The 24,335-nt window shown below is 43.5% G+C and overlaps 2 protein-coding genes across 4 annotated transcripts in view; both read right to left on the bottom strand.

Annotated features, from left to right (window-relative positions):
- Positions 1–1,621: 1,621 nt before the first annotated feature.
- LOC125946796 (uncharacterized) lies at positions 1,622–6,374 on the bottom strand. The gene is made up of 3 exons (XM_049670821.1): positions 6,277–6,374; positions 4,698–4,778; positions 1,622–2,620 (listed from the first exon to the last, which is right to left on the bottom strand). The coding sequence occupies exons 2-3, from the start codon at positions 4,768–4,770 to the stop codon at positions 2,070–2,072; spliced, it is 624 nt and encodes a 207-aa protein (XP_049526778.1). The 5' UTR covers positions 4,771–4,778; positions 6,277–6,374; the 3' UTR covers positions 1,622–2,069.
- A 6,014-nt stretch (positions 6,375–12,388) lies between these two features.
- LOC119458168 (uncharacterized) overlaps positions 12,389–24,335 on the bottom strand; it is a 134,249-nt gene continuing 122,302 nt past the window's right edge. The window contains exons 1-4 of one of the 3 annotated variants that reach the window (XM_037719996.2): positions 17,628–17,687; positions 16,579–16,720; positions 14,434–14,762; positions 12,389–12,613 (exon numbers count right to left, since the gene is read on the bottom strand). In XM_037719996.2, the coding sequence (XP_037575924.1) occupies positions 12,389–12,613; positions 14,434–14,762; positions 16,579–16,684 (660 nt within the window). In that variant the 5' untranslated portion in view covers positions 16,685–16,720; positions 17,628–17,687. Of the gene's footprint in view, positions 12,614–14,433; positions 14,763–16,578; positions 16,721–17,627; positions 17,688–24,335 lie in introns of those variants that run through there. The other 2 variants (XM_049670814.1, XM_037719997.2) reach the window with 2 other exon arrangements.

The raw sequence follows: 24,335 nt of genomic DNA, 5'->3' as shown, positions 1-24,335 counted from the left end.
GTGCCTCGTGAAGCGCGATCGTGTACGCAATTCTCATGCGACTCTGATGCTGCTGCCGCTACAGATAGGTTCCTCGATGCAGCAAATTTAGATTCAGCTGACGCCTTGCTCACGAAAGCTGCGCCAGACCATTCTTCTGTTGTTGGGGCATCAAGCGACTGTAGACTAACCTTTTACATTGCCGGTTATGTAGCAACAAAGTGCATTCTCAAAATTGGTAGTGAAAGGTGCCTTAACCTTCTTTTGCTCACCAAGCAGGCAACTCACAATTTGAATGTGGCTGAGCTTGTCCGTTTAAAGGGCAATGGCGGGTTCCTTTATCCTCCAAAGAATTTCTTCAAATTTGTGGCTGAGCACGAAAAGTCATTCACAACATGTTTTAGCCTTATATAGCTGCACTCTGAAAGCGTGCTTGATGTTTTGGCGCTTGTCAAGAAAAATCAGCAAACCACACTTGGATGCCCAGAGCACGCTGAAACGATAGCTGCTGAAGTAACCGCATTTTACTTAACGACGCGCCTGCATTTCTTCACGAAAAACATTAATCGAGCTAGCGAAAACAGGCGGCAGGCGTCAAAGCACTTGAAGTTGAGTAGGTGCTGAATGAAGATGTACATGAAAGTTGTCGAATTTTGCAGTCAAGATTTTTCCACTTGTCGTTTTTGCAGTGAAGTAAGTTGTAAATAAATGCGTGATTTTTCACGTGTACATGGCTGTGGCGTCACTTTTTCATAATTATGACTATCAAAACCAGCACCCAAATTCCTATCATGGCAATGAAGAGATAATTAACACGCACACTGACTTCACTAAACCATTCACGAGCTCAAATGCAGCCTGCAATTAAGCTCCAAGGTGACTTGAAAACTTTACTTGTGCATAATAATAGGAAATGGTAGGTATAGACTCAAAACAACATTTTTTGCAGGTCTCAATCTTCACTCTACTATAAATTGCCAGGCGAACTGTTAGCTCTGCATGTCATACCGATGGTCCGTGGTTTTTTTGTGGCATTTAGCGCCAAAAAAATACTCTCCAAGTCTGAATTTGGCCGACAACGCGATAATCAGAATGCAGTATCCTTCCGGAGACGTGACCTTCATACACGCATTTTTAATGCTTACAGACGCTGGCCATCACACTTTACAAGCTGTGCCTGTAACCACAAGAAACTCATGTGACTCTTAAAATAATGCTCCGCAATAAAGTGAAACTTCTTCCATAGCGTTTCTAGAAATAATGCCGGAAATAGACCTGTAGCAGAATACTCTTTTTCTGATCAAAGTATTCGAGCGAAGAGATGGCCACTATTGCTTATCACGTGGGTACTCTGTCTGCACCGCATAGTATAAAAATAGTTCGTGTTGAAGAGGAAACATGGAACTTATAACAGTAATGTGCTTTGGTGAGGGGTCTTCCATTTACCCTTTGGAACGTGTGCAGGAACCTATAATGTGTTACAAACATATTGATCACTAAAAATATGGTCCATATTTAGCTGTAGCGAATCACAGGAATACCAACAGGTTACTTGAAAGTGAAGCAATATTGACCTATCTCTGCCCAAAATAGCACAAACAGCATGAACTCATTGAGGAAAAAGCAGACTAGCAAGGTATGTGTACAACGCCCATTCGTACAGCTGTTTATTAGAAAAAAAATGTTGACAGCATGTTACTATATAAAAACAGTGTTAAAAGCATTTTTTGTAACAAGCACCATTGATATTTCCAACTAGCACTCAATTTTATGCTTACCGCCAAGGAAATACATATTATTTCTTCTTTTCAAAAGCTTTTCTCATTACGTATCTACGTCATACGGGTACAAATGTCTGCTTACCAAAGCAAAGTTGTCGTCTCATATGAAAACAAAACAGATATAGCATTCCTCCTTTCAAAACATCATTTAAATAACGCCAGAATTGCGTTAACGTCAAGAAGATTGAAAATATACACTCCATATATCTACAAGAAATGGTAAAGAAAGTAACTTTGCACAGCAAGCGAATAAAAGGTTGAGCTATTTATACAAAGCAACGGTGTTGATCCACAAAGGCAGCCACGTTCTCATTTGCCCTTCTCCAGAATTTCAGTGAAGAGGATATCAAGTTCCGAGAAAAGTATGCCACGCCACCAATCCTCAAAAAAGCGTGGTTGAAGGGAAGGAGCGATTTTCTCCACTACTTCATCACTCTTCTCGTCCAACCCTTCAATCCTGAAAGACAGCCCCACCATCGACACCGGCATGTTGACTCTCGAATGTAGCTTGACGTTCTCTCCGGTTCCTTCAACTTCAAACTGTGCCGTGAATCTCACAAGAATTGCTTGGCTCTCGACTTCGTGCTGCTTTCCTTTTTCTCCGGGGAATGGTCCAATCACCACCAACGGTTGTTCGTTGACCAAATCGAACTGCACCACTCTGCTCCCGTTCGGGCAGAAAGTAAAAAACGGCCCGAAAGGTCGAAGGGAGTTCAGACCAAAGAATTTAAACTGGCTAGAGTTTAATTGAGCAGCATGTTCCTCGTCCTTGTCCACATTCTCAAGGCGTTTAGCGGGCAGCTTGGCGACAAAGTCGTGTATTGAGCTTTCCAGGTGCTTGTCATGGAAAGAGCAGTCCACTGGAAGTCGAACATGAAAATCAACATTAGGCATGCAGTTCTTGCATCTGTTTCATTTGCTTAAAAGTTTTTCTCGATAAAAAAAAACCAACATTCTCCCTAATTTATGAAAGAGTTACAACCTTCTTTGGAATCTAAAAGAAGTTATCAGGCTCTAATTTATTTGTCGATTAGGCAATTGAAGAGGGGATTATTGAAAGGTACATTAGCTATTTCGGTGTGTGGATTTTCTAAAAGTACTATCATATAATTTTATATTTGAAGTAAACCGAATTCTTCAGAAAACTATGAAGAAAAGTGTTTTGCAAGCACCATTGCTTACATTCCTGACATGTTTTCTTTGTGTTGTTACCGAATTGAACTGTCCAGTACTCGACTGAGCAGTCACTTGGGCGGGTATTTAGCTAGGCCCACTATGGCATAAAATACTTTGTGTTACATTTACTACAGCAAATCGCGCACCTCGTTAACATCGAATTGATACCCTGAATAATTTAATTGTCCTTTAGGTGTGCCTTCTTGCTTCTTACAATTAGAAATTAATGTGTTTGTTCTCTAGGGGCGGTTGCGCGCATGTGTCGCAGACGCTACTATTGTTCATGAAAGAAGAAAACAAGAAATGCCATTGAGATTCTCTTTTTGTATGTGCCATCACGGTAATAAATTTCAGCATCGGTACATTTATAGCTCAATTTAAGTAAACCGCATATTGTAAAGCTTGACCTGCTTTCCTTTATTCCGTGTCGCTCTTGCGGAAATAATTTTCTTCATGAGATTGCTCTTGAGAGGCTACAGACGCATTTGTTGTCTTGAAAGTCTTACTACATTATGCAATATCAAGCCGGTAAATAAGATAGCAGCACGACAGTCCAATGAATTGCGTTTGAGTGTCTGTTCTTCTACGTCTCTGCGGAAATGGTCAGTTCAGCACTTGCTCTAAAGGTTCACTCAAACTTTCGTAGCTTAAAGTGGAATCTAGTCTTCACATACGAGTCTAGATGATTTCAGCCATTATATAAATATGTTTTTACTCAGTTTTCTCAACCGGAAGTGGATGAGGCATTCTCTTAGTAGTTGTCATAATGAGTTGGAAATGGCGTACAGGCTCGTAGTCACGGGTCTGGACGGAAGCCCGAAACTGCTCTTGCTCTATACATGCCCATCTAGGTGCATAACTTGAAGAGGATAGTGTTGCTAGCAAAATGTCCGTGTTGCCTTTTTAATATCTGATAATTTGTCTAAGCTCTGTAAATTTAGTGATCGATACCACGAACTATATAGTGACAGTATGCACTAGTAGACAAGAAATGCCCTCGGTTTGCCTAAGCTCTGTAAATTCACAGACCGGAACCGGAAGCAATGTGCACAACTAGGTACAAAAATACGCTTATTTTGTGCACCGTGAATGCCGTTCGCCACATGCCGTCATCATGTCTAAAACTGTATGTTGGTAATGCGAAGGGTGTTTGAATTCTAAATAACCTGAGCACACATTCCGTGCAGAAAAGTATGAACAAGGCAGTCTTACTCCCCTGCATAGTGCGAATGGACTGCGGTTTTTTAAAGGAGCGCGGTAGTTAAAAATGCTCTGGAACACACGAAAAAAGAATTTACCGCAGCAAGTTTGATTGACATGCTTGGTTATCAATGTGCCAGTGCCTCTTTCATCGTGGCAAGGACAAGACATCTTTGCGCAGGGCATAAATGGTGCTTCGTGTGCTGCATCAACATTAAAGGTGCGCTATTTACAGCACTGTTTATTTCTTTTCTAGGGTCATATTCGCCTTACGCGCTGGTTTTAGATCATAACGAACGAGAAATGTGCATGAATTTTCGGCTTAGTAGAGTTCACATACTTCTTTGCTTTTGGACGGACAAAAGATGCCTCGCGTGCGTTTTATAATTGCTCTTTGCCGCGCACTGAGTTTCTCGCATAGCAAAGAGACGTTATTTTGGAGTAAACATATTGCAAGTATAACTGGTGGGTTAAGCAAAAGGGAAAAGTACGAAAATGTCTAAGGAAGTATATAGATTTTTTCGGTTTCGTGCGTAAAGAACTGTTATAATACTCCCTTGCCTTCCTCCGACGAGACAGCACTTGGCACCATCGTGTAAACGACGATAGAAAGTATGGCCGTCCTCAAATCCATTTTGTGATCTGTAAACAAAAGCGAAAAAAAAGTCCCAAAGTAAATATTTCTTTTAGGGAATCCTCTAGTCCGCATATGACAATGACACGTTGTTTAAGAACTTCTTTCACTATACGCATAGAAAGCCTCAAGAACTTACACTGATTTTGTAACTTTGTTTGCTTCCTATAAGCATCAAAAAACGCTTCCATACATTTTCTGGCTGAAATAGGCTTAGATGTGATAACTGTAGCACGCTGCAAAATTTCATTTCTTTTTCACATGAAACGCTTTTTCCGAGTATATAATTATCCTGCCACTTTAACGTATATCCCAGAACACATCTGACGAGGACATTAAGAAGGTCGTTATTCCCGAATGGCTCACCAAGTGCGAACGCTCACGTCACGCATACAACTTACATGTATAATGAAAATTTCGACGGACGGTGAGGTAAAATCTTCATTATAACACAGATCCCCAGCGGATGCCAAAAACAAAATGTACGTTTACAGATTGAAACATCTAGTTTTTTTTTAATTGTGACATCAGACAGTGACCTTCTGTAATTATAAATGTTTTTTCTCGGCGTGGCGATAAATTTCAATAAGTTGGAGGCTTCGCTGTATGCTAGGGCGAAAGCATGTTTACTCTTATATTAGATAGAACCAGTGTTGAACACTTGGAGCTTTATAAACTCTCATTGTTTTTATTTTAGGCGATATTGGCAAGAAATTGACCATATAGGAGAAAGAAGCTGTGGCTGGAAGCATATTTATATTCATTCAGAGCGAAGCCACTAGCAGTGTTAATATAGGCCACAAATACACAGAGAATAGTATTGCCAAAAAGCCTGCCACGAATACAATAGCATGAGCCCTACTCACACTCCCCCTCGCCGGATAACCGCCGCAAATGAATAATTTGAGCCCTCTATATCCGCCGATACTTGTGTGAAATATGGGTTAAGAACCTTCGAAATATTTAAGTAAGCGTGAGAATGAATGTTTCAGGGTTACGTGAGCAGGTGCTGTAGTACAATATAGTACCTAAAGAACGCAACAAAACTTTGTTTTGGGCTTGTTTGTTCATTATTCTACTACGCGTTTACGTCTCTTCTTTGTCCGTGATTATTTGTGCTTCCAAGCCTACGCCTGTAGAAGGCTCCGCGCATGACATTTACAATTTCCTATTTATTCTTTGGAATAAGGGAAATTTATGATAGCTGTACCAGTATCTTATCAATAATTTTCTGAAGGTAAGATGATTCTGAAAAGCTCTGGGGCTGTTTTTATGACGGCTAAAGCAGATTTCCCGGTGGCTACAGGCAACGGGCGTCTATAAATAACACAGTGATAAAAAAATTCCCAGCCTAAAATTCCCAGATAAAAGAATCCCCAGCCTTAAAATTAGTGAGGATTCACCAAGGCTTCAGCACAGCTTATCCTACGGCATAAAGGCGGTGCGGAACTTCACTGCTAATAAATACTGCATGAACACTTTGAAGAACTGATAACATTTTCTCACCTTTCTTTATGAATGGTTTGCTCCCTTCGGCAGGCACAAGGCTCCAATGAAAAAGCACTCTTACATTCACTCCAAGTGAGAAAGCATGGAGTGCGCCGCTTTTCTGGATTCAAAGATGCCCATAACTGCCTTCGGTTTTTATACGCGTTACCACGGTTTCCAATCACGTATGCCATCGTGACGCACGGTCACGACATTCCCGGTCGCAAAGGGCACGAAGAAAAACACAAATATCGAAACGCGGCGATGTGTTTTTCTTTGATGATATTGAATATGCTTTTGACACGGTGTAGTAACTTTCCGTCTTTACACGTGGAGTTGCGTGAAGATTTGTTGGAGGCAGGCATATCGTATTGCCTGTAATACAGTCCGCAGGTGTTGTTCTTGAGTGAAAATCTCGCTTCTTTCTTTAAGCTCTCTTTGCTTGTTGTGTGCGGCGAGAATATTTTACTACGCCATGAAATCAGTTTTCAACTCGACAATTTATTCAACCACTGATTTAGAATATTGATGTCCATCCAACCCATTCAGGTGGAGCTAATAAAGCAACATTTGCCGTCAGTATTCTGCAAGAATAACGCTGCCGAACTTAAGACTGAGCGCTATTCCTTCGTTTTAACTCGCGCTTTATAAATTTACGCTTGCGTTGCAAATTTATTGCGCCACTAAAAGCAGTCCACGCTCTTGAGGTTTTATTCACGCGCTAGCGTGCTATTTTCTTGTTGCAAACGACCAGATGGTCCAAGTAATTTTTGAACATTACGCACGAACGCACACAGAATTTAAAGGACATTGCATATGGTCATATTTATTTATAAACAGTGCTGAATGTGTAACATTTTCTTTCACCTTCGATCGTTTGAATCCAATGCGAAAATGTTGACCTTTATTGTCACTAGCCATCATATACGACGGTGGTTTTTAATGTTTATCATGCATGTTTATCGGTGTCACTTCATATTTGACATAACGGCGTATACAAGAATTTGTTTACACACCTCTAATTGTGTATCACTAGTACGGCTGCCTTAACAAGATGACCGTTCACCGTTCAAATTGGTCAACACCTTCATTTTGTGTATGGCCCATGTCGACAAGTGCGGTTGAAGTTCAAAACGTGCAAAGCGCTTTGCGGTGCTTTTATACTTGTGATAAATTTACAAATTTACCTCTGTTTCCAGGCCAATTGTTTTTTAATCTCCTGGCCTTTTTTTCACTGTTTGCATGTGGCTGCAACGTTATTTACTTCTTGCTTATCTTTATTACAGGCTTCCTCGGCTACCCATTGATATAGACATATCAATGCTTTAGTTATTTGGTCCTTGTCATCACGTTGATGTATTTTTAAATTACGTGCATAATATAATCGAATTTCCAGCGAAGTTTTTTCTCTTTTTCATTTGCGAGACAGTGTCTACGAGAGTGCATGTTTCCTTCAAACGTTCAGTGTATTCCAAACCGCTTATCTCAGATGAGCGAACAAAAATGACCAGCAATTTTTCTTTTTCGAAATCATATGGTTTATGCGAAAGGCTGCGTACTCAAAAGGGCTGCGTATGAAAGGCTGCTTACGTTCAGATATAGAGACAGCGAACTATATGCCGCAGAACGTGGGTGTTTCATTTGATGAAACCTTTCAATTTCCTGGCGCTTGGGTACAAGAGTTCAGCCAAGCGGACGTTGCGAGAGCTAGGCGGCTGAGACCTTCGGCTCGGTCATTATTAGCCGACCTAAACTGGCACCTGGCCTTGGCCGAACGAAAGGGAAATAGTTGCGCCCCGCAGCGAAACCATGTAAGGCTCTTGTTTCTTCGCAAGCCTTCTGCGGGTTGTATGCATGATGCCTCAAATGCAAATACTGAAAGCGAAGTAATAGTCTGTCAAGTGCTTCAAGTCTTCTCTTGCGCTTTTATATTGCGTCCGGCAGTGACGGTTGTAGTATTTTTGTTCTCATGTTTAAATGCGTCACATCTTCTTGCTCCTGCAAAAGTTATTTTTGTGGCTCTGGTTGTAGCGGCGCAGATTTATTCATTTCGTGTTCGTCGGACCTTGACGGACGTGAAGGTTTGTATGCATTTGTTAAGGTTTGATTTTGGGAGCAGGCCTTATGCTGGGAGTAAGAGACGCCTTCGAGAGCAGCGAGAAAGAAACAGTGTCAAAAGTGGCACAGAAACCTATATGAAAACGTTAAACGAATGCAGCAGATCCAACGTGTAGGTTCATGTATACAGCAAAGAATTCTGTGAGCGCATAAAGGGACGAAGCCCGAGCACACGCACGCACCCACGCACACACGCGCGCGCACGCACACATGTGAGCGCACGCACGCACGCACGCACGCACGCACGCACGCACACACACACACACACACACACACACACACACGCATGCATGCACGCACACACGCGCGCACACACACACACGCACGCCCATACGCACGCACGCGCACGCACGCACGCAGACGCACGCACGCACGCCTTCACAAACACGTGAAGCTCTTGCTATTATATTCTCTAATGTCTTCCCGATATTAAAAACACGCGAAGAATTCTCATCACCAAAGTTTCTGAATAGTTCTTGCGAACATTGTTTTTGTACAACTATTTTGGACCTTAATAAAGTTTTATCATACCATGGCATACCTCCCTTATTTGTCGTTTCCGTACTTTTCTTCCACCATGCATGTTGCTCACAATACCAGTCGCATACTACCTGGTAAGCTTCCTAGTTCTTTTCCTCCTCTGTGAATCAATGTTTTTTGTTTGGTACAAATATCATAACACTCTTCCAGCCCATTTGCATTCTTCCATATTGCTCAGTCGTTCTTCATAATCAATTTTGCTCTGAGCTTCCCTGTACAGCTTCATTTGTAATATTCGCGTCAGTGCCTAATGGGAGGCGTCCCACTGACCTTTCATTGACATCGAGTCCTGATTGTACCCCTGACTTCAAGCAAACAACCACATTTCCAGAGGTATATCCTGGAACTATGACGCCTTTCCTCATATCCCGGAGCGCTTCGTACCTAGTGTATCCCCATTACGCTCTTTGTTTAAATGTGGTAGCATTTCTCTTTCCCTTCTCTGTTAATAGGGCGAAAGCCTTATACGTCTCATCGTTAGCTCGATATCAACGTCTTTGAGCGAAAACCGCGTCGTCGAAGCGAAATTATACATGACGAAAATTCGGTGTAGTAATTTACCTCACCGACTCGGCATCGTGTCTTGCCTATATGTAAACGCTCACGCAACAATTCTTGTGGTGCGCGGATCAAGCAAGCAATGCAGCCGCAACAACTGTGGTGGTGCGCGCGTCACCGTCGTCATCTTGTTAATTACCATAGAGTTCGTTGAGGTACTCTAACTCACGACTTTCGGTAGGAGTCGAAACCTCAAGGCTATGTTGGAGTCGGACCCACTATGCATGCGCAGTGGGTCAGAAACCCACGCCAGAGCATTGTTTTCATATATGGTATCGGCGGATGCGCTGGCCGCATGCCTTTGTAATGACGTCATCGGTGACGGGGTGACGGCGCACGCTACTGTGACGCCACCTTGTAGCGGTTTACCGCCGTGCAGCACGTCTCATGCGGCAGTCTGCTTTCAAGCTCACCCTTTAGTCATAATTTCTCTTCATCGAGCTGTCTTCGTTATCGCCGTCTTTTATCCTTCGGTCCGCTCGTGCGTTGTGCCGCTTACGCCGACGCCGAGGCCAACGCTCAAGGCAGGAACTGGCGCCTAAGAGCTGCACTCTAAAATGGCAGCACGTCCATCATACAGAGACGATTTACGAAGCTAATATGCTCTTCTTTTACGATGCAATCTCTCTTTTTATGGATGTGCAATTTATGAGGATATGTTTTGTGTTATGATGAATATTTTGAAAGGCGGCACATGTTGAGGTCTCCTTAACGTTAATGATAGACCGTTATACACCTAATGACCCAAGTTTGCGTGAAGAGAAGACAGTTAGGTCTGCATATAGATAGATACCGAGAAGTGTGTGAACTATCCTAAGAATGCTAATCGCATTAGGAGAAACGAGCACAAACATGTAAGTTGAGGCAAGTTCTTAAACTAACTTTTTTCCCATACGTTCACAGATGTAGGCATTCATGGCCTTGACAACTTATGTACATCATTCATGACCTGTGCTGAAAGCCTTTCATGAATAGGTGACCCGTAAAACGAAAAATCACAGGGAATTGTTAGGCGCGCCGTCTGCTAGCAGCTTCCTGTTCGACGGACGACGCGGCGGCATCAGCGGAATGCCCGGCGCACGTGTTTTTCTGCGCGGTTTCGACTGTCAGTCGTGCGAAGCTTTCCGTCTGCTTTGTCGACCAGCAATGTGGTACCATTCATGTAGCTGATTTCTAACTTTCAGTTGACTCTGTGCTCGACGATAACCAACCAAGAAAGGCAAGAATACGCTTTTATTCATAAACGAACTCTGGTTTTCGTTTCGGCAGCTTTTTTGTTTTTGCCAGGTTTAGCTCTACATTTACCGGTGCGTGTACGCACCATCACTGATTTCTCTGCCTACGGGTCAATCAGACAGATGAAAAAGCTATCTTTATCCGATAATTTATGAAGCGTATAGAAGCATTACTTAGAAAATTGGTCGCTGAGGCGATGGCTATAGCAGCATAGTAAATACTGCCCTGCGATCATTGCTGCAACCGATATCGTCAGTAATGGCGCAGCTAGCGTAATTAGAAAATGAAGTACTCAAAATGTTTGAAAACTGCGCGCTGTCAACGCCATTTCTTGGTCGAAACTTAAGGTTCATTTCAAGTGGTACGTAGTTAGATGTTCTCGCTTTTTTGTGAACAAGATGGGGAATGGCCGTATCGTGGACATATTACAGCTACGCATTACCTCTTTCTGTGTTTATTAAACTAAGGTGGGCTTGTTGTTTACTAGTATTATGTATGTATCTCGCTGTGTCCCGCCTAAATTTGCACCATAATACCATGTTTTATAATACCAATAACTGAAACAGTTATTGTTGCTTGACTTGCTCAACTTAAAGAAATATCTTGGGGAATTATTCCGTGTCGGCCCTTACACAGCTCATCGCCGCCTGATAAGTGACACTGTACGTTCGTTTACTTTTTGTTCACTGATGATTCAGTTTTGGATGTGGCAGCCATGCATCTGATGCTTGTGGACAGCTGACTAAGCAAGGGATGCTGCAAGGCAGCAGTTATATGAGTTTATATTTAACGCTTCAATTTGAGCAGCCAACGGCTGAACAGCCGACCATGGTTTTGCTTGGTGCCTTGAACCGGGTAGTCTTCGAGTGTGACAATGCCGGACTGCAAGGGCATCAATAGGCTTCAACGGCGAAGCGGTGGCGGCGGCTGCGCTTCCTCGAACCGGAAACAACGAGCAGACGGCACTTCAGAGAATGCCTCGCTCTTTTACGTATCACCTATTAGCAATTCAAAATAAAACCCGTATCTTGTTGAATTTTTTGACAGCTAAGTGAGCCATTTGCTGTATCTGGTGAATTTTTGTGTAATGAATTGGAAGCTGCTGGACGCTTGGTGCATTCTTAAATTCAAGATTACGCCTTTTTTAAACAAGAAGCGTAATTCAGTCTTAGGTGACAAGTGACGATAGAAAATTACATGTTATAGGTATTCCTAAAACCCAAACTGTTGTTCGAGAGCCGTAAGGCTGTCTTATGTGCTGGTTTTATTGAGTTAGTTGTTGCCGCGATATGTTTGTGAATGTTCGGTCTTCTGTTAATCAGACGCGAATAAAGGCGCAGGAACACAGCCACATTCACTTCATACTCTGTAGCATAGAGTAATGTAGGTTTGTTATAGAACAACAAGTGATCCCCCATATCTGAAAACAAATAATAACTTTATTATAGCGTGCGAAGTAATTTGGGTATATCAATACTGTCACACGAGCAACAATAATATTTTTTTTCATTGCGAGCGGTGGTTTCCATTTAGAGTTGGGTAGATTTGTAGTTTAGAAACTACGCTCGTGCTGTTGTCGACAAATTGTTTCCTATCACGAACAACTTAAGCGGCTGTGCACCCATGTTACCAACCCGACTGTCGAAGCCGGCAATTCCTTCCTTTCCAGGGTTCTTTTTTACAATGCAGTGGCGTTCTTGAAGACCTCTTTAAGCACCGGGGTGAGGTAGTGGAGCCAAGTTTCCTTAACAATGCCCGAAAACATTATTCCCAGTACTTTGAACGCACTGTCCACAGAAGGTCCGGCACCTTCCAAGAATGCGTACACATTGTCCACGTAGAGCGGTGAGGGTCCGCTGTGCAGAACCAACTTTAATCCATCGGTTCCCGTTCCGTTCACCACCTGCGGGAAAATGTGAGGATACAAGTGATATCACTGAGACGTCCTCATACATTGTTCAGCGTTTTTGCTGAACGAAAGCAGTGTTTTTTGCACCCGTTGTCCAGGAAGCCTCACAAAACAAAAACTGTGTTTAATAAAAAAATGTATTTTGTTGAAATTCTCGCTCGAATATTCCACGTTTTCTTTACTTTTCTTGGCGCAAATGCATTACGCACCGAAACATCTTAAAAGAGCATCTTCGGTAGAAACGTTTTACTATTCGTTGCAATATGGTAGGAAGAAAGTGGTCACCCTCTTGAGAATTGGAATCAATTTACCTATATACTCTTGTTTCGGATTCGCTCCGAAACAAAAACTAAAAAAAATGCAAGCGAAAGAAATCATGGGCCACCACAAATAGATGAAGCGCATTGCTAAAGTATGTGGGCCCTGCACATAAATGTTTTCTACAAACACTCTGCCTACCAAAACTATTACATCATAAACTTGTGACAGGCAGTTGCTACAGCTAATGAAAATAAATGAGCATAGTTTGGGAATGATTAGAGACTAATTGCGTTTTATAATTGCTCAAAAGGAGGGACACGCCATGAAAGCATACAAAATAATCAGGAAAAGCACGACAAAACTGCTTTGCTAGTTTGTTGGCTAGAGACGTACGAGCAATCTTTGCACGGACGACATCGCACCAAGAGAAGTATTTGTTTCCATCTCACACAAAAAATGTGCAGATCCTACGCGCTATCGGAATCGATGTATTGTCAAACATTTTGCAGAGGCCTGGCTATCAGCACGATTTGTTGTTACGCAAATCGATACCAGGGGAACCAGCGTGTTTGCGTAAATTGAGTAGTTGTGTATTGGTCGCGAGCGTACGTATCTGCGGCGAAAGCAGCAAGATGATATGACCGAGTTGACGAGCATCAAATGGCTGCAACGGCATAATTTTTACGCCGCTTGTTTGACCCGCGCTGACGATTTGGCAACTCTACGTGGCCAGTGGACGAACGTACACGAGAGAAACGCGTATTGTGACGTCATCAGCGACTACACTTCAAGCAGTCGTACGTACCTATGACGGCGTCATTTGTTGTAGGCAAAAGGACAGTGGCATTTGCCGAAGAAATGATAAAGCATGATTACCGTGCGACAATCGTAAAGTCGGTACAACGTCACATAACTTTTAGGTACGAGGAAAGTACTCAGGAAAGTCGGCCGGTCCCTGACATTGCTAACTCTAGCTAAGTCGCTCAGCAGACGAGCTGGCATAACAGAAGAAGACGAAGTGGCAAGGGGGTGCACACGCCGAGCATTTTTTTTATTGAAATAACAATAAAAAGAAAGACATGTAGTCACCTTGTAATGGTGACGGCAACTCCATTTCGCATAGCAGAACGCCGAGCCTTTTAATGTACGATCAAGCATTGGAACGAAAGAATTATGCGTGACAGAAATTAAGCGCGATAAAAAAAACGATCGTTGCCTAACAGTGCATAAACGGCAAAAAAAGAATAATCGTTAGAGCATGAGGGTTATGTGCGCGACGTCAGATGTTCAATTGTAGCACTGGTCACACTGTATTTCATTTCTTTTGTAGATAGGCAAGACCGGAACCTACCTAGCTACCAAACTACCAACCGGCCGTAAAGTACCAAGAATGAGGCAAATATTGCGTCGAATAAAAATGTTTCTGCTAAAGAACTCATCAGCGGCAATCTACTTCGAACTCTTGCAGTACGAATGCGTCAATTTCACCTGCGTAAAGCACCAAAGAGACTTTTGTCTAACTGAACTAGACTTATAGACACCAAAACAATCACCTGAAACGAGACGGCGAACTTCCCCCGGGCAAAAGCGCCGACGGCGCCACGCGCATCCTCGCACGTGTACCACGGCAGTGTAATCCTGATGTTGCCCCGGGTCACATCTAGGACAACATGGAGAAACCTCAAGTCATCCCGGCAGTACGCCAGCACTGGTCCAAACGGCCGCAGATTACTCAGGCCAGAGTACACGGCGAACTTTCCAACCGTTACACCGGGAATAATTTCGTGGGATTCTTCGTCGGGAACAGTGTGCTCTACGGGCAGTCGGTTCAAGACGACGTCGACCATGCTCTCCGCATTCACCCCGGAGAAGTCACAAGCACCTTTGCGAGAAAGAAGAAAAAAAAAACGCACAGCGTATTGGAACCACCACAGCAAAGTATAAAGTCAATTTATGATTTTCTATATACCCACCGTAACAAATGGTTCATCGGTAAAGAGCGAACGTGCCCGTAAGGAATGGTTTTACAGAAGCGCTCAGTGTTAACTCACTAGCGTTTCTCTACGGAGCACAAGGTTGCCGGTGCAATACCCACCGCGGCGGCCGGAAATGAATAAGGAATGAATTCAAAAACGCTCGTTCACTGCAGGTGTCATAGAAACCAAATTGTATTCTACTTAAGGATTCTACTTATGTATTGTATTCTACTGCAGTTTTAAGCCGTTAAACCCAAACATTTGCCGTTTCTTCCACAGTACAATGTTCGGTAACTTGGTGTGTATATCAGTAAATATTTGCGGCTCAATACGATGAATTGAATCGTGCCAAAACCAGGATTTCATTATGAGGCATGACGTAGTGGGGACTGCGTATTCATTTTGGCCACCGGAGAATCTCTACCGGGCCTCCAGTGCACGAGACAGGGGCGTTCTTGCATTTTGCCCTCATCCAGATACGGGCGCCATGGTCGAGTTTTGATTCCACGACCTGGGGCGCTATAACGTAAAGTGATTCCACAGTGTTTTGATTCCATTTTCTGCAATCAGCCGCCACGATTGGCCACAACATTTTCAGGCCACTCTCAACTTCGCCTGTCTGCCACGCGACGTCACAAAAACCGCGATAGCTCCCCATCTGATATAACGTGGAAACACTGATTAAGCACGACTAAACCGCACAAAAGAAAAATAATCATTCCTGAGTCGACGCCTTCTCACTATTAGCCCTCCGCTATTGGTGCAGTGTTTTCGGGGTAAGTCCACTTCAGCTGTCCGTCACGCGACCTAACAAAACCGCGAAAACTCACCACGTCAAACTGACGTGTACGCGAAAAAAATGCATTATTATGCCGAACACAATTGAAAAATTTTCTGAATAGTCACAGACTGCCCCGTTCCAAAAGGAAAAGATGGCGGCCTGCCAGTCACTCAGGCCTTCGCTATATTCGCACCTGCCGGTGAGCATGTATTTATTTGCCCATGATAAACCTTTTTACGTGGCACCAAAACGTTAACGAGCCCTCCATTCAAATATTGCCCCCGAAGAAGGAAATAACATTTAAACGCATTAGTTGTTGCGGCACAACATTCGTTATGTTACATTTCGGAAATGATCATAGCTTCGCGTGATGACTCCCTGAAATGCAAAAACGCCTTTTTAGCTAGAAAAAGAACGTTTTATACCTCAATCTTACTCCGCGTAAGCATTGTTGCTTCCTATATATTTGGATGTCACGACTAAAAAGTGATACAAACTGAGCTTGTGATAATTATTGCACGAGAAATTTAGCTACTTTTGTTACTGCGAGGACGTGGGGGACAAGCAACAATGTCAATTAAACATTAGAATGTGACAGACTGTGAATCGTATTTAGCGCCTAGACAATCCAATGAAAAGGCTGTGCTAACAGTTATAATGCAATCAGTGCAAGTATCTCATGCAACAAGTATACATATTACCAAATTTTAAACTTTGTGATGGCAAACATAAAAACTGAAATGAATTAGGTCAATCTACTGGCATTAGCGATACGAATCGTGTGAATTACTGACATGAAATAGTGCAGCTGTATTATACGAAAGTAGAACTCGTACAGATGAAAGCTTTTTTTTTCACCTTATTTCAGCTAATTGCGAATAGGCTCTAGGACGTATACACAATTTAACGTTAATAATAAGCTATTTCAGCCTGCACAATACCATTTCCCGGTGACACCTTGAGAGGATATGACACGTCCGACGGTGACAGAGCTGAGACGTATCCCAGGGTGAGGAGAAACACAGCTGGTATCCAATCGACATTCATATCTGCTGTTTATGTGCAAGGAACACGATTCCGTGCCTGAAATAAAAAGTAGAAGCAAACAATTGGAAAATAAGTCAGCAAATATCCAACATGCATTTTCTACCTTCATGCCTTTTCTACCTGACCGTCTTGTTTCGTTTTGAAACCCATTTAACATAGCTTCCAAACTTTCACCTAACAAATTGCATGCAATTATTGGCGTGTAGTGAATTGTGTCTCATTGATAATTTTAGTATTTCCCGTTTACTTTGCTTTCTTGGTACCACTCACGGTATTTCAATTACTTTTGTCGATAATCAATTACATGTTCTCAGTTACATTTCTCACCAAACAATCCATAACAGGGGACGCAGCAGCTTAGTGTACATAAATTTGGCAGAAGTTACAGTGCCGAAACTCATGAAAATACGTTCATGCCCACATCTGCTATTCTTGCAATCTGCGTCCTGCATCAACCCTTCCATCAGATGAAAACGGCACGCTTGCAGATTTGCACACCTCTCCAGACAGCCTCTTGTAATACATTTATATCTCACCCTCCACAGGAACTGATTTTAAGCGGCCTTCACAGGCGGTTAGAGCTGCTGCTAAATTCTTCTATGCTAATGGTAGTCTACGCCTTCTCTAATATAGACATAAGCTTTTGGCCTTTAAACGCGTGTTACTCAGGCGCACGTTTATTTGCAATTGTCACACCCGAACCGTATTTTTAGGTGTGAATAAGCTGTAGTGTTATAATGAATTACCTGTATACCACACTCTTGTCCGCCTTTTTCTGGAACTTTAAACACCTGCTGGCGTGCCTTAAAATTAGTCTTTTAAGTGTAAATGGCAAACTAGTGAGCCTGTTGAAGTCAGCCTGCTCTATATGCAAATCAACCTTTTCCGCCACTGCTAAGAACCAAGCTAACACAGCAAATGACGTGCAACCACCGCCATTTACCTTTCTTGTCCAACGATAACACGTTCCACTTGCAAGAACCAGCACCTTCGTGGCTGTTTTGGAAACAATAACGCCACAGTGTGCGCAAAGGTCTCTATTTATACATGAAACCAGCTGGGCGGGACGGCAAAACACACCCTATGTGTGGGCTCTCCACTTGGCAATCACCGGAGGGAGTGAGACAACGACCCAGAAGCAGACGAGCATCTGTCGCAAGGGAAGCGCTTTTGACGACACACGTCGTGGGAACACAACTGCTGTGCCGTTTCTAAATATTGCGCAATGAATCGCACGGGCGTCTTCCGGCTTGCTCACGCGTTGCGCTAGGTCTATCCGAGGTAGACTTTGCTTTTTGCCTTCACTATGGCGGCCCGAAAAAGTATAGACGCAGTCTCACTTGGCCTGCGGTGTTTATCGCGCGCTGATATATTGAGGTTTTGGTTTGGTATTTGCGCAGTAGTCAGGAAAGTAGTTCAGCGACTCGAGTTCCTCGGACACAATGCGTATTTTCTACTTCATATATTAGCTGTTACTTTTGAAAGCGATTGCGGGCTGTGAGAGATTCCTTTCAGATGGGAGCTCCGCCTCAAATCCGGCCTCCTACGGTTGTTTAAAGCGTATCTATAGCATTGTAAACATCAAGGACGCTATTGATTATTTTATTCATCGTGGGATGAGATCGTGATGGCTGGGTAGGTACGCAGGCTGCGCATCTAATTTTCTCGTTTTTTTTGTAGTTGTTTTTTACCAATACGCGCGTTACAGTCTACTTACCACTGCCACATACTCGGAGAAAGAATTATTCATCGAAAGAAGTCATTGATTGAATCTTCAATATAACAGAACCAACACTTCACGAAAAACCCATAATAGGAGTCCTTGACGTACTGAGAATATCCAAATAAAAAGGTGAACATTCAGGACGTTGCCGCTTTACCAGCTCTTCAGGTGCCGTTGTCACTCCGGCTACGAAAACCACAATCAACTTCAAACAGCCACACGTGACAACATCAACGGCGGCAGAGCTTGCTGCCCTGCGTGCTGCTGTAAAATACCTCCTCTAAGAGACACCTCAGAAATGGGTCCTCTTTTGCGATTCCAAGGCAGCACTTCAAAATCTGCATTTTGCACTTTATCACAGAACTGATGAGCAGCTGGTATACGAGATACGAGAAGACCATCATAAAGCTATCGCTAAAGGGCATGGAATTATATATCAGTGGCTACCTACATACTAGCATTGTTAGTAATGACCTCGCCAACGAATCCGCCCTGTCTGCTCATCTGGAAGGCCGACCAGTCCCGATCCCCTTATCCAGGACCGATGCTGCAGGAAAGCTCCATATCATGGCTAAAGCTTTGACACACAAATACTGGTCTTCTAACCTCCCGAAGTGTCATCTTCACAACATAGACCCATTCTCGAAGCGACAAATGCTATTAAACATTTCCCCGCTCTGAGGCGACAGTATTCTCCCGTCTCAGGCTCGGGGTGGCATTTACAAAGGCCTACTGGTTCCGCATTGGAATGGGGGACATGCTTATGTGCGACTCTTGTAGAGCCAGAGGAACGGTTGAACACGTCTTATGTCTCTGTCGCCAGTACGACGTCGAGCGTGTAACTCTCCGGACGGCATTGAACCGGCTCGACTCCGAACCAGTTTCGGAAATGAAAATCCTTGGACCTTGGCCGGTATGCGTCGAAAGCACAGAAAGCCACGAAAGTGTTGTTAAGATAGCTTACGTCGACAGGTCTTGGCGACCGTCTGTAGACTTGGCGCGAAGCCTTAAATGTGCGCAAAACTGTGCTCTCTCCAACTCCTTTCTCTGTCTTTTCATCCCCATACCCCTTCTCCCAGTGCAGGGTAGCCAACCAGACGTGTGTCTCGTTAACCTCCCTGCCTTTTATCTCTTCAATTTCTTTCTCTCTCTCTCTTTCAGGGACTACACAATCCGAACGGCAGATGTTTTCAGCGAGAAAAAAACAAACGCGTTTTTGTGACGTGCTATATTGAGGAAGACCCGCCGTGATTGCTCAGTGGCTATGGTGTTGGGCTTGTGAGCACGAGGTCGCGGGATCGAATCCCGGCCACGGCGGCCGCATTTCGATGGGGGCGAAATGCGAAAACACCCGTGTACTTACATTTAGGTGCACGTTAAAGAACCTCAGGTGGTCCAAATTTCCGGAGTCCGCCACTACGGCGTGACTCATAATCAGATCGTGGTTTTGGCACGTAAAACCCCATAATTTAATTTTTTAAATTATATTGAGGAAGCTGACCCCACGGATATTACCGTTTCTACTGAGGGAGCGCTAGATAACACGAACTGCTATTGTGAACGCTAGTTACTCGAGAAGGTAGCATGCTGTCACTAATTTCAACTTGCATTTTAGACATAAACATCTACGGATACAAACGAACCAACAGCTGGTCGATTTTGTCACAGATTTCGTACACCCGCAATAAGTTGCCGGTAAGAAAAACGGGACATAGCTTACTGGTGAAAGCGGGAAAACCTTGGCCAACCAAATTGACCACAAAAGTATGCTGAACTATGCTTATTCAGCACCTTACAATCGGTGTTTAGCTTGATGTTGATAGTGTTGAAAGATTTTAAAGCAGAGTATTGACGCCACTTTCCTGTACAAAACAGTATTGCTTCGAAATACAAAGAACAACGTGGTTGAGCCCAGCACACACAGTTTCTCTTGTCGCTACTATCACGCTCTAACATGTTAGTGTTCTTGTCTTCGTTTGCTATAGTCATACATTTTTTGCATTGAGATTAGATCCTACGCTGCGTTTCATATGAACAGTGTTTAGTGAAGATAGCTGATCTCATACCCTGCGAAGGAAAATAAATATAGTAGGTCATCACAAACCCTCACTAGCAAATCGCTTCAAGGCAATCTCTCGAGCAGTGTCATTTTTTGCATGAAATGTGGGCATATATAGTTTACGTTGCTGCTTACTATCAATAAGGTCCCTTCCTTTCGAAACACCCTATATCGGCGAAATGAACGGGTGCAGCCGCACAATAAAAGCAACTGACACACCCAATGCCCTATCTAGTTCTGAAGGAAAGCGCATCCGCTGAACCAAGGAAATGAAGATTTTTTATATTACTTTTGAACTGCGCATTGAATAAATTGTAATTATTCACAGAACGTCATCTTTCTGTGCAGCGAACCTCACACCATTTGTTTGATTACATCTGTATCAATGTATTTTCTCACCGCATCACTAAACATCCCGGAATGTCATGGTAGCTAGGCAAACGCTTGTGTGACTACTGCTATTCAAATGTCAAGACTGAACTTAGTGAAAAAGTTGAACAATATCCTCGGGTATTTAGTAATACGTTGTTAGCGCAATGACAACAATAAGAATGACGTGAACGGTATGAGATACTCGTGGATTTGTAGCGACCACATCACGCGAACGAATGGTAAATGACCACACCATTATCCTACGGCTATGACCTCCGACCTATAATCATGACGAATCAAGCTTTTTACCTCCGATAACCTGTGAACACTGACCATGAACCTAACGCATCATTCCAGTAGACATGCTTCCGTTACGTTGACTCCAGTCAATTCTATTATTGGGTAGGTAATAGCGCAGGATGCTTGAAGCACTGCGCTTTCATCTCTAGAACTATTATAGAATAAAAGAAACTACCATCATGCTGATTGCTTACTTATCCGTCTTTTTTAATTCTGCTCGTTTGCTCAAGAAGCTCTCGTGCTGTGCCGGATGAACGCCTTATTACGTGATTTTGTAATTTTTTTTATTGTAGAAGCAGTCGGAGACTAAGCAAATTCTTTGTCGCACTCTTGAATTCGTTTCTTAGCTTCACGCAGGTATGCTTGTTACTACTACTATTTATGCTTTCTTGTTGTATAGGAGCCAGTGCTTCCTAAGGCATCGTTGGACCGGTCAGCCGTATTTCTGAAATAAATTTAAATGAATGTGTACGACTGCCGTACCTTTCATGACCTAATTCTTATGTCTTGTGATAAAGTTTATGGTTTTTGTACCTATTCTTGGCCTCTATATAGTGATATCAAAGTGATAAATGCTAAAATCTATTTCTAGATTCGAGATTTTCTTTTATTCTATGGTAAATCCCCGGTGGTATTAGCGGAGAGTTGTTTTCGTACACCCATGCAGTTATAATCAGCGTTGTAAGCCGGCTGCTAGAAGCGCTAGCTAGTTTAATTGCTGCTCGGAGGGCTTAAGATCAGCGTTTTTGTTCAACCTGGTCTCACCAAGTGAAACGGCTGCGAAGAAAGGGGAGAGACAGCTAGCGCATTTTGTCAATCATCGTTGCTTGACCAGCGAAATACAATGGGAGGATTAAGTGCCAGTGGTGGGCGCCCGTCGCGGCGACGGTGCCGCGATTAGGCAGAGGCGCAGCTCATGACATGCCAATTATACCTGACACGTGGTGAGGCGAGTAGAGCCGGCTGGAGCTGAGCAAATGTAGAGGGTGCGTGACGACGCCATTAGCACCCAAGAGTACACAAAGCGACCTAAAGAAGAGGGGATATCGGTGATTCGTCACGTACATCGCCTGCAGTCGCCCTGACAGCAAAAGCTTCGATGTCCGTGACTGTCGCTGGCTCCTGATGTGCGCGTGCCGGGCGTGTAATGGGCACAGAAAGCGTGAACGCAGTACTCAGGCACCTTTCCCATTGTAACCGTTCTTTCATTTCATTTCGGAGACCGTTGCCAATTGACCATCGTGAAAAGCTTCTGCGAGCAAACATTTACTGAATAGGGATACGCGAGCCCAAAGTGTGGTTTGACAGCTTGGATTAACGTATGACCCGCAGATACAACGCTATCGGTTTTTCTAATGTGCGAGCGGGGAAGGGGTCACACCAAAGGTCAATCACTTTGGCTTGCAGGTGCTGCCTGCTTGTTAGGATTTTATTGAACCCATTGTGCTGGGTGCTGTGGCTTTGCGCGGGAGCACGCATGTTATGCATCTGTCACCCCTACCCCCCTTTTTTTTGGAGCGTTGTTTTTATTTGTATGTTGTTTTGAAGGAGAGGGTGTAAGACACCATAAAAGGTGATAGAGGAAAGGGCGCTGGAGAGCAGCGCAATACTGGAAGTGCCGGCGAACAAGACGATCCTAGTACAGGATTCGTGATTGGTGCGTCGGCGGACCACTCATAGCCACTCGGTGGCGATTGGGTGGTAAATGCTTGGGGCGGGGCACCGGAGGGTAGAAAACGTGGCCCCGTTGCCCCGTCCAAGCGTTCTGGACAAACTACGGTGTTATGCACCTTCGCCTATGTCGATATAGGGTCGCCTTATGTGTACCAGTTCAGCCTTGTATGTGTACTTGTTTTTGTAAATTCTTGTAAATAATTGTAAATAGAAAGTGTTTTTTGTTTTCGTCATCTGTGTCTACTTCAACCCCGCGAACCCGTCGCCGCTATTCGTAACGGCAGAACTCCTCACTTTCGTACACCGTCTCTGGCGGTGCGTCTCGGACGCCCAAGTGGAGGAGTGGTACAAGAAGAACCTTTGGATTTTACTAGCGCGAAACAATTGCATGGGGACCGCCTGACCTCCCCGGATCTACGCATTGCTGAAAAGACAGTGAATACGTCTGAGCTGACAGGCATACTTTTTTTCATCATAATCGGCGTACACTTTGCTTTCCACTGGAGGACGAAGACTTCTCCAAGTGATTTCCAATTACGTCTGATTTTCGCTAGCTGATTCCAAGTGAAGTCTGGAAATTCCTTAATTTCATCATATAGCCTAATTCTCGGCCGTACTACGCTTCTCTTGGCATCCGCTCTGTAACCCTAATGTGCCAACGGTTATGTGCCCAATGCTATACGTGGTTTGCCCAGCTCCATTTTTTTGTATTCTTGTAAACTAGGATATCAGCTACCCCGGTCTGCCTTCAGAACCACGCTGCGGTATTCCTATTTCTGGTGCCATCAGGATGGGACGAGACATGACGCATGGAACTTAACTGAGTTAACGTAGAGGAGCAGTGAGACTTCTAAGGTTTTCCACTGGCTAACCGCGCTTTCTTTCCACCTATTCCTCGTTCCCATTATGCTTTACCTTTTCTTGCTGTTCACTAAAGTTTAAATTGTGAAACTGCATCATAACCTTTTTTCCACCTTGTCAGTTTTCTGTGCCTGTGACAGATAAAGACTTAGGCTTCAACAAATTATGCATCGTTTGTCTAAAAAAATGTCGCACCTTAAAGATAGTGTGTATGATGCTCCTTTGGTGCATGTGCATTAAGAGATGTTGCTGCTGTTCTTCATTTGTTTCTCAGTAACCTTTCTTTTATAGGTCTGACATTGCATAAGAAAATAGCTTCTGAAGAAACCATAATATCTAACAGGCAGTATGGTACTGAGGTTGAAGGCAAAATTTTGTTTGTAACTTTTTTTGCAGGCGGCACTAGTTTTGAGTCATTTCTACTATGGTACTCTCAACCAAATGCGATAAATTTCATATTGGGGTCCTTGCTGATATTGTGCAAAACAAATTAGGCATTATAAGTGCTTTATAAAAAGTTTATAAATAGGTTCATGTCATGCTTTGACACCGCCATAACCTCATAAAATGTATTCATGCCTGCAAACGTGCTTGCTGGGCAAGTCGTGTGCTGGCCTGACGTGGAGAACAAACCCGGCAAAATGTAGAGCAGATGTTTTAAC

The sequence above is a fragment of the Dermacentor silvarum genome, chromosome 7 (genome assembly GCF_013339745.2).
Source record: "Dermacentor silvarum isolate Dsil-2018 chromosome 7, BIME_Dsil_1.4, whole genome shotgun sequence".
In the NCBI taxonomy this organism is placed as follows: domain Eukaryota; kingdom Metazoa; phylum Arthropoda; class Arachnida; order Ixodida; family Ixodidae; genus Dermacentor; species Dermacentor silvarum.
This window is presented reverse-complemented; position numbering and strand designations above follow the sequence as displayed.

Excerpts from the sequence above, each read along its gene's own strand:
- LOC125946796 (XM_049670821.1), bottom strand. The coding sequence starts at position 4,770 with ATGGATTTGAGGACGGCCATACTTTCTATCGTCGTTTACACGATGGTG. Across the intron at positions 2,621-4,697 it reads TGCTGTCTCGTCGGAGGAAG|TGGACTGCTCTTTCCATGAC; the intron begins GCAAGGGAGTAT and ends TTCGACTTCCAG.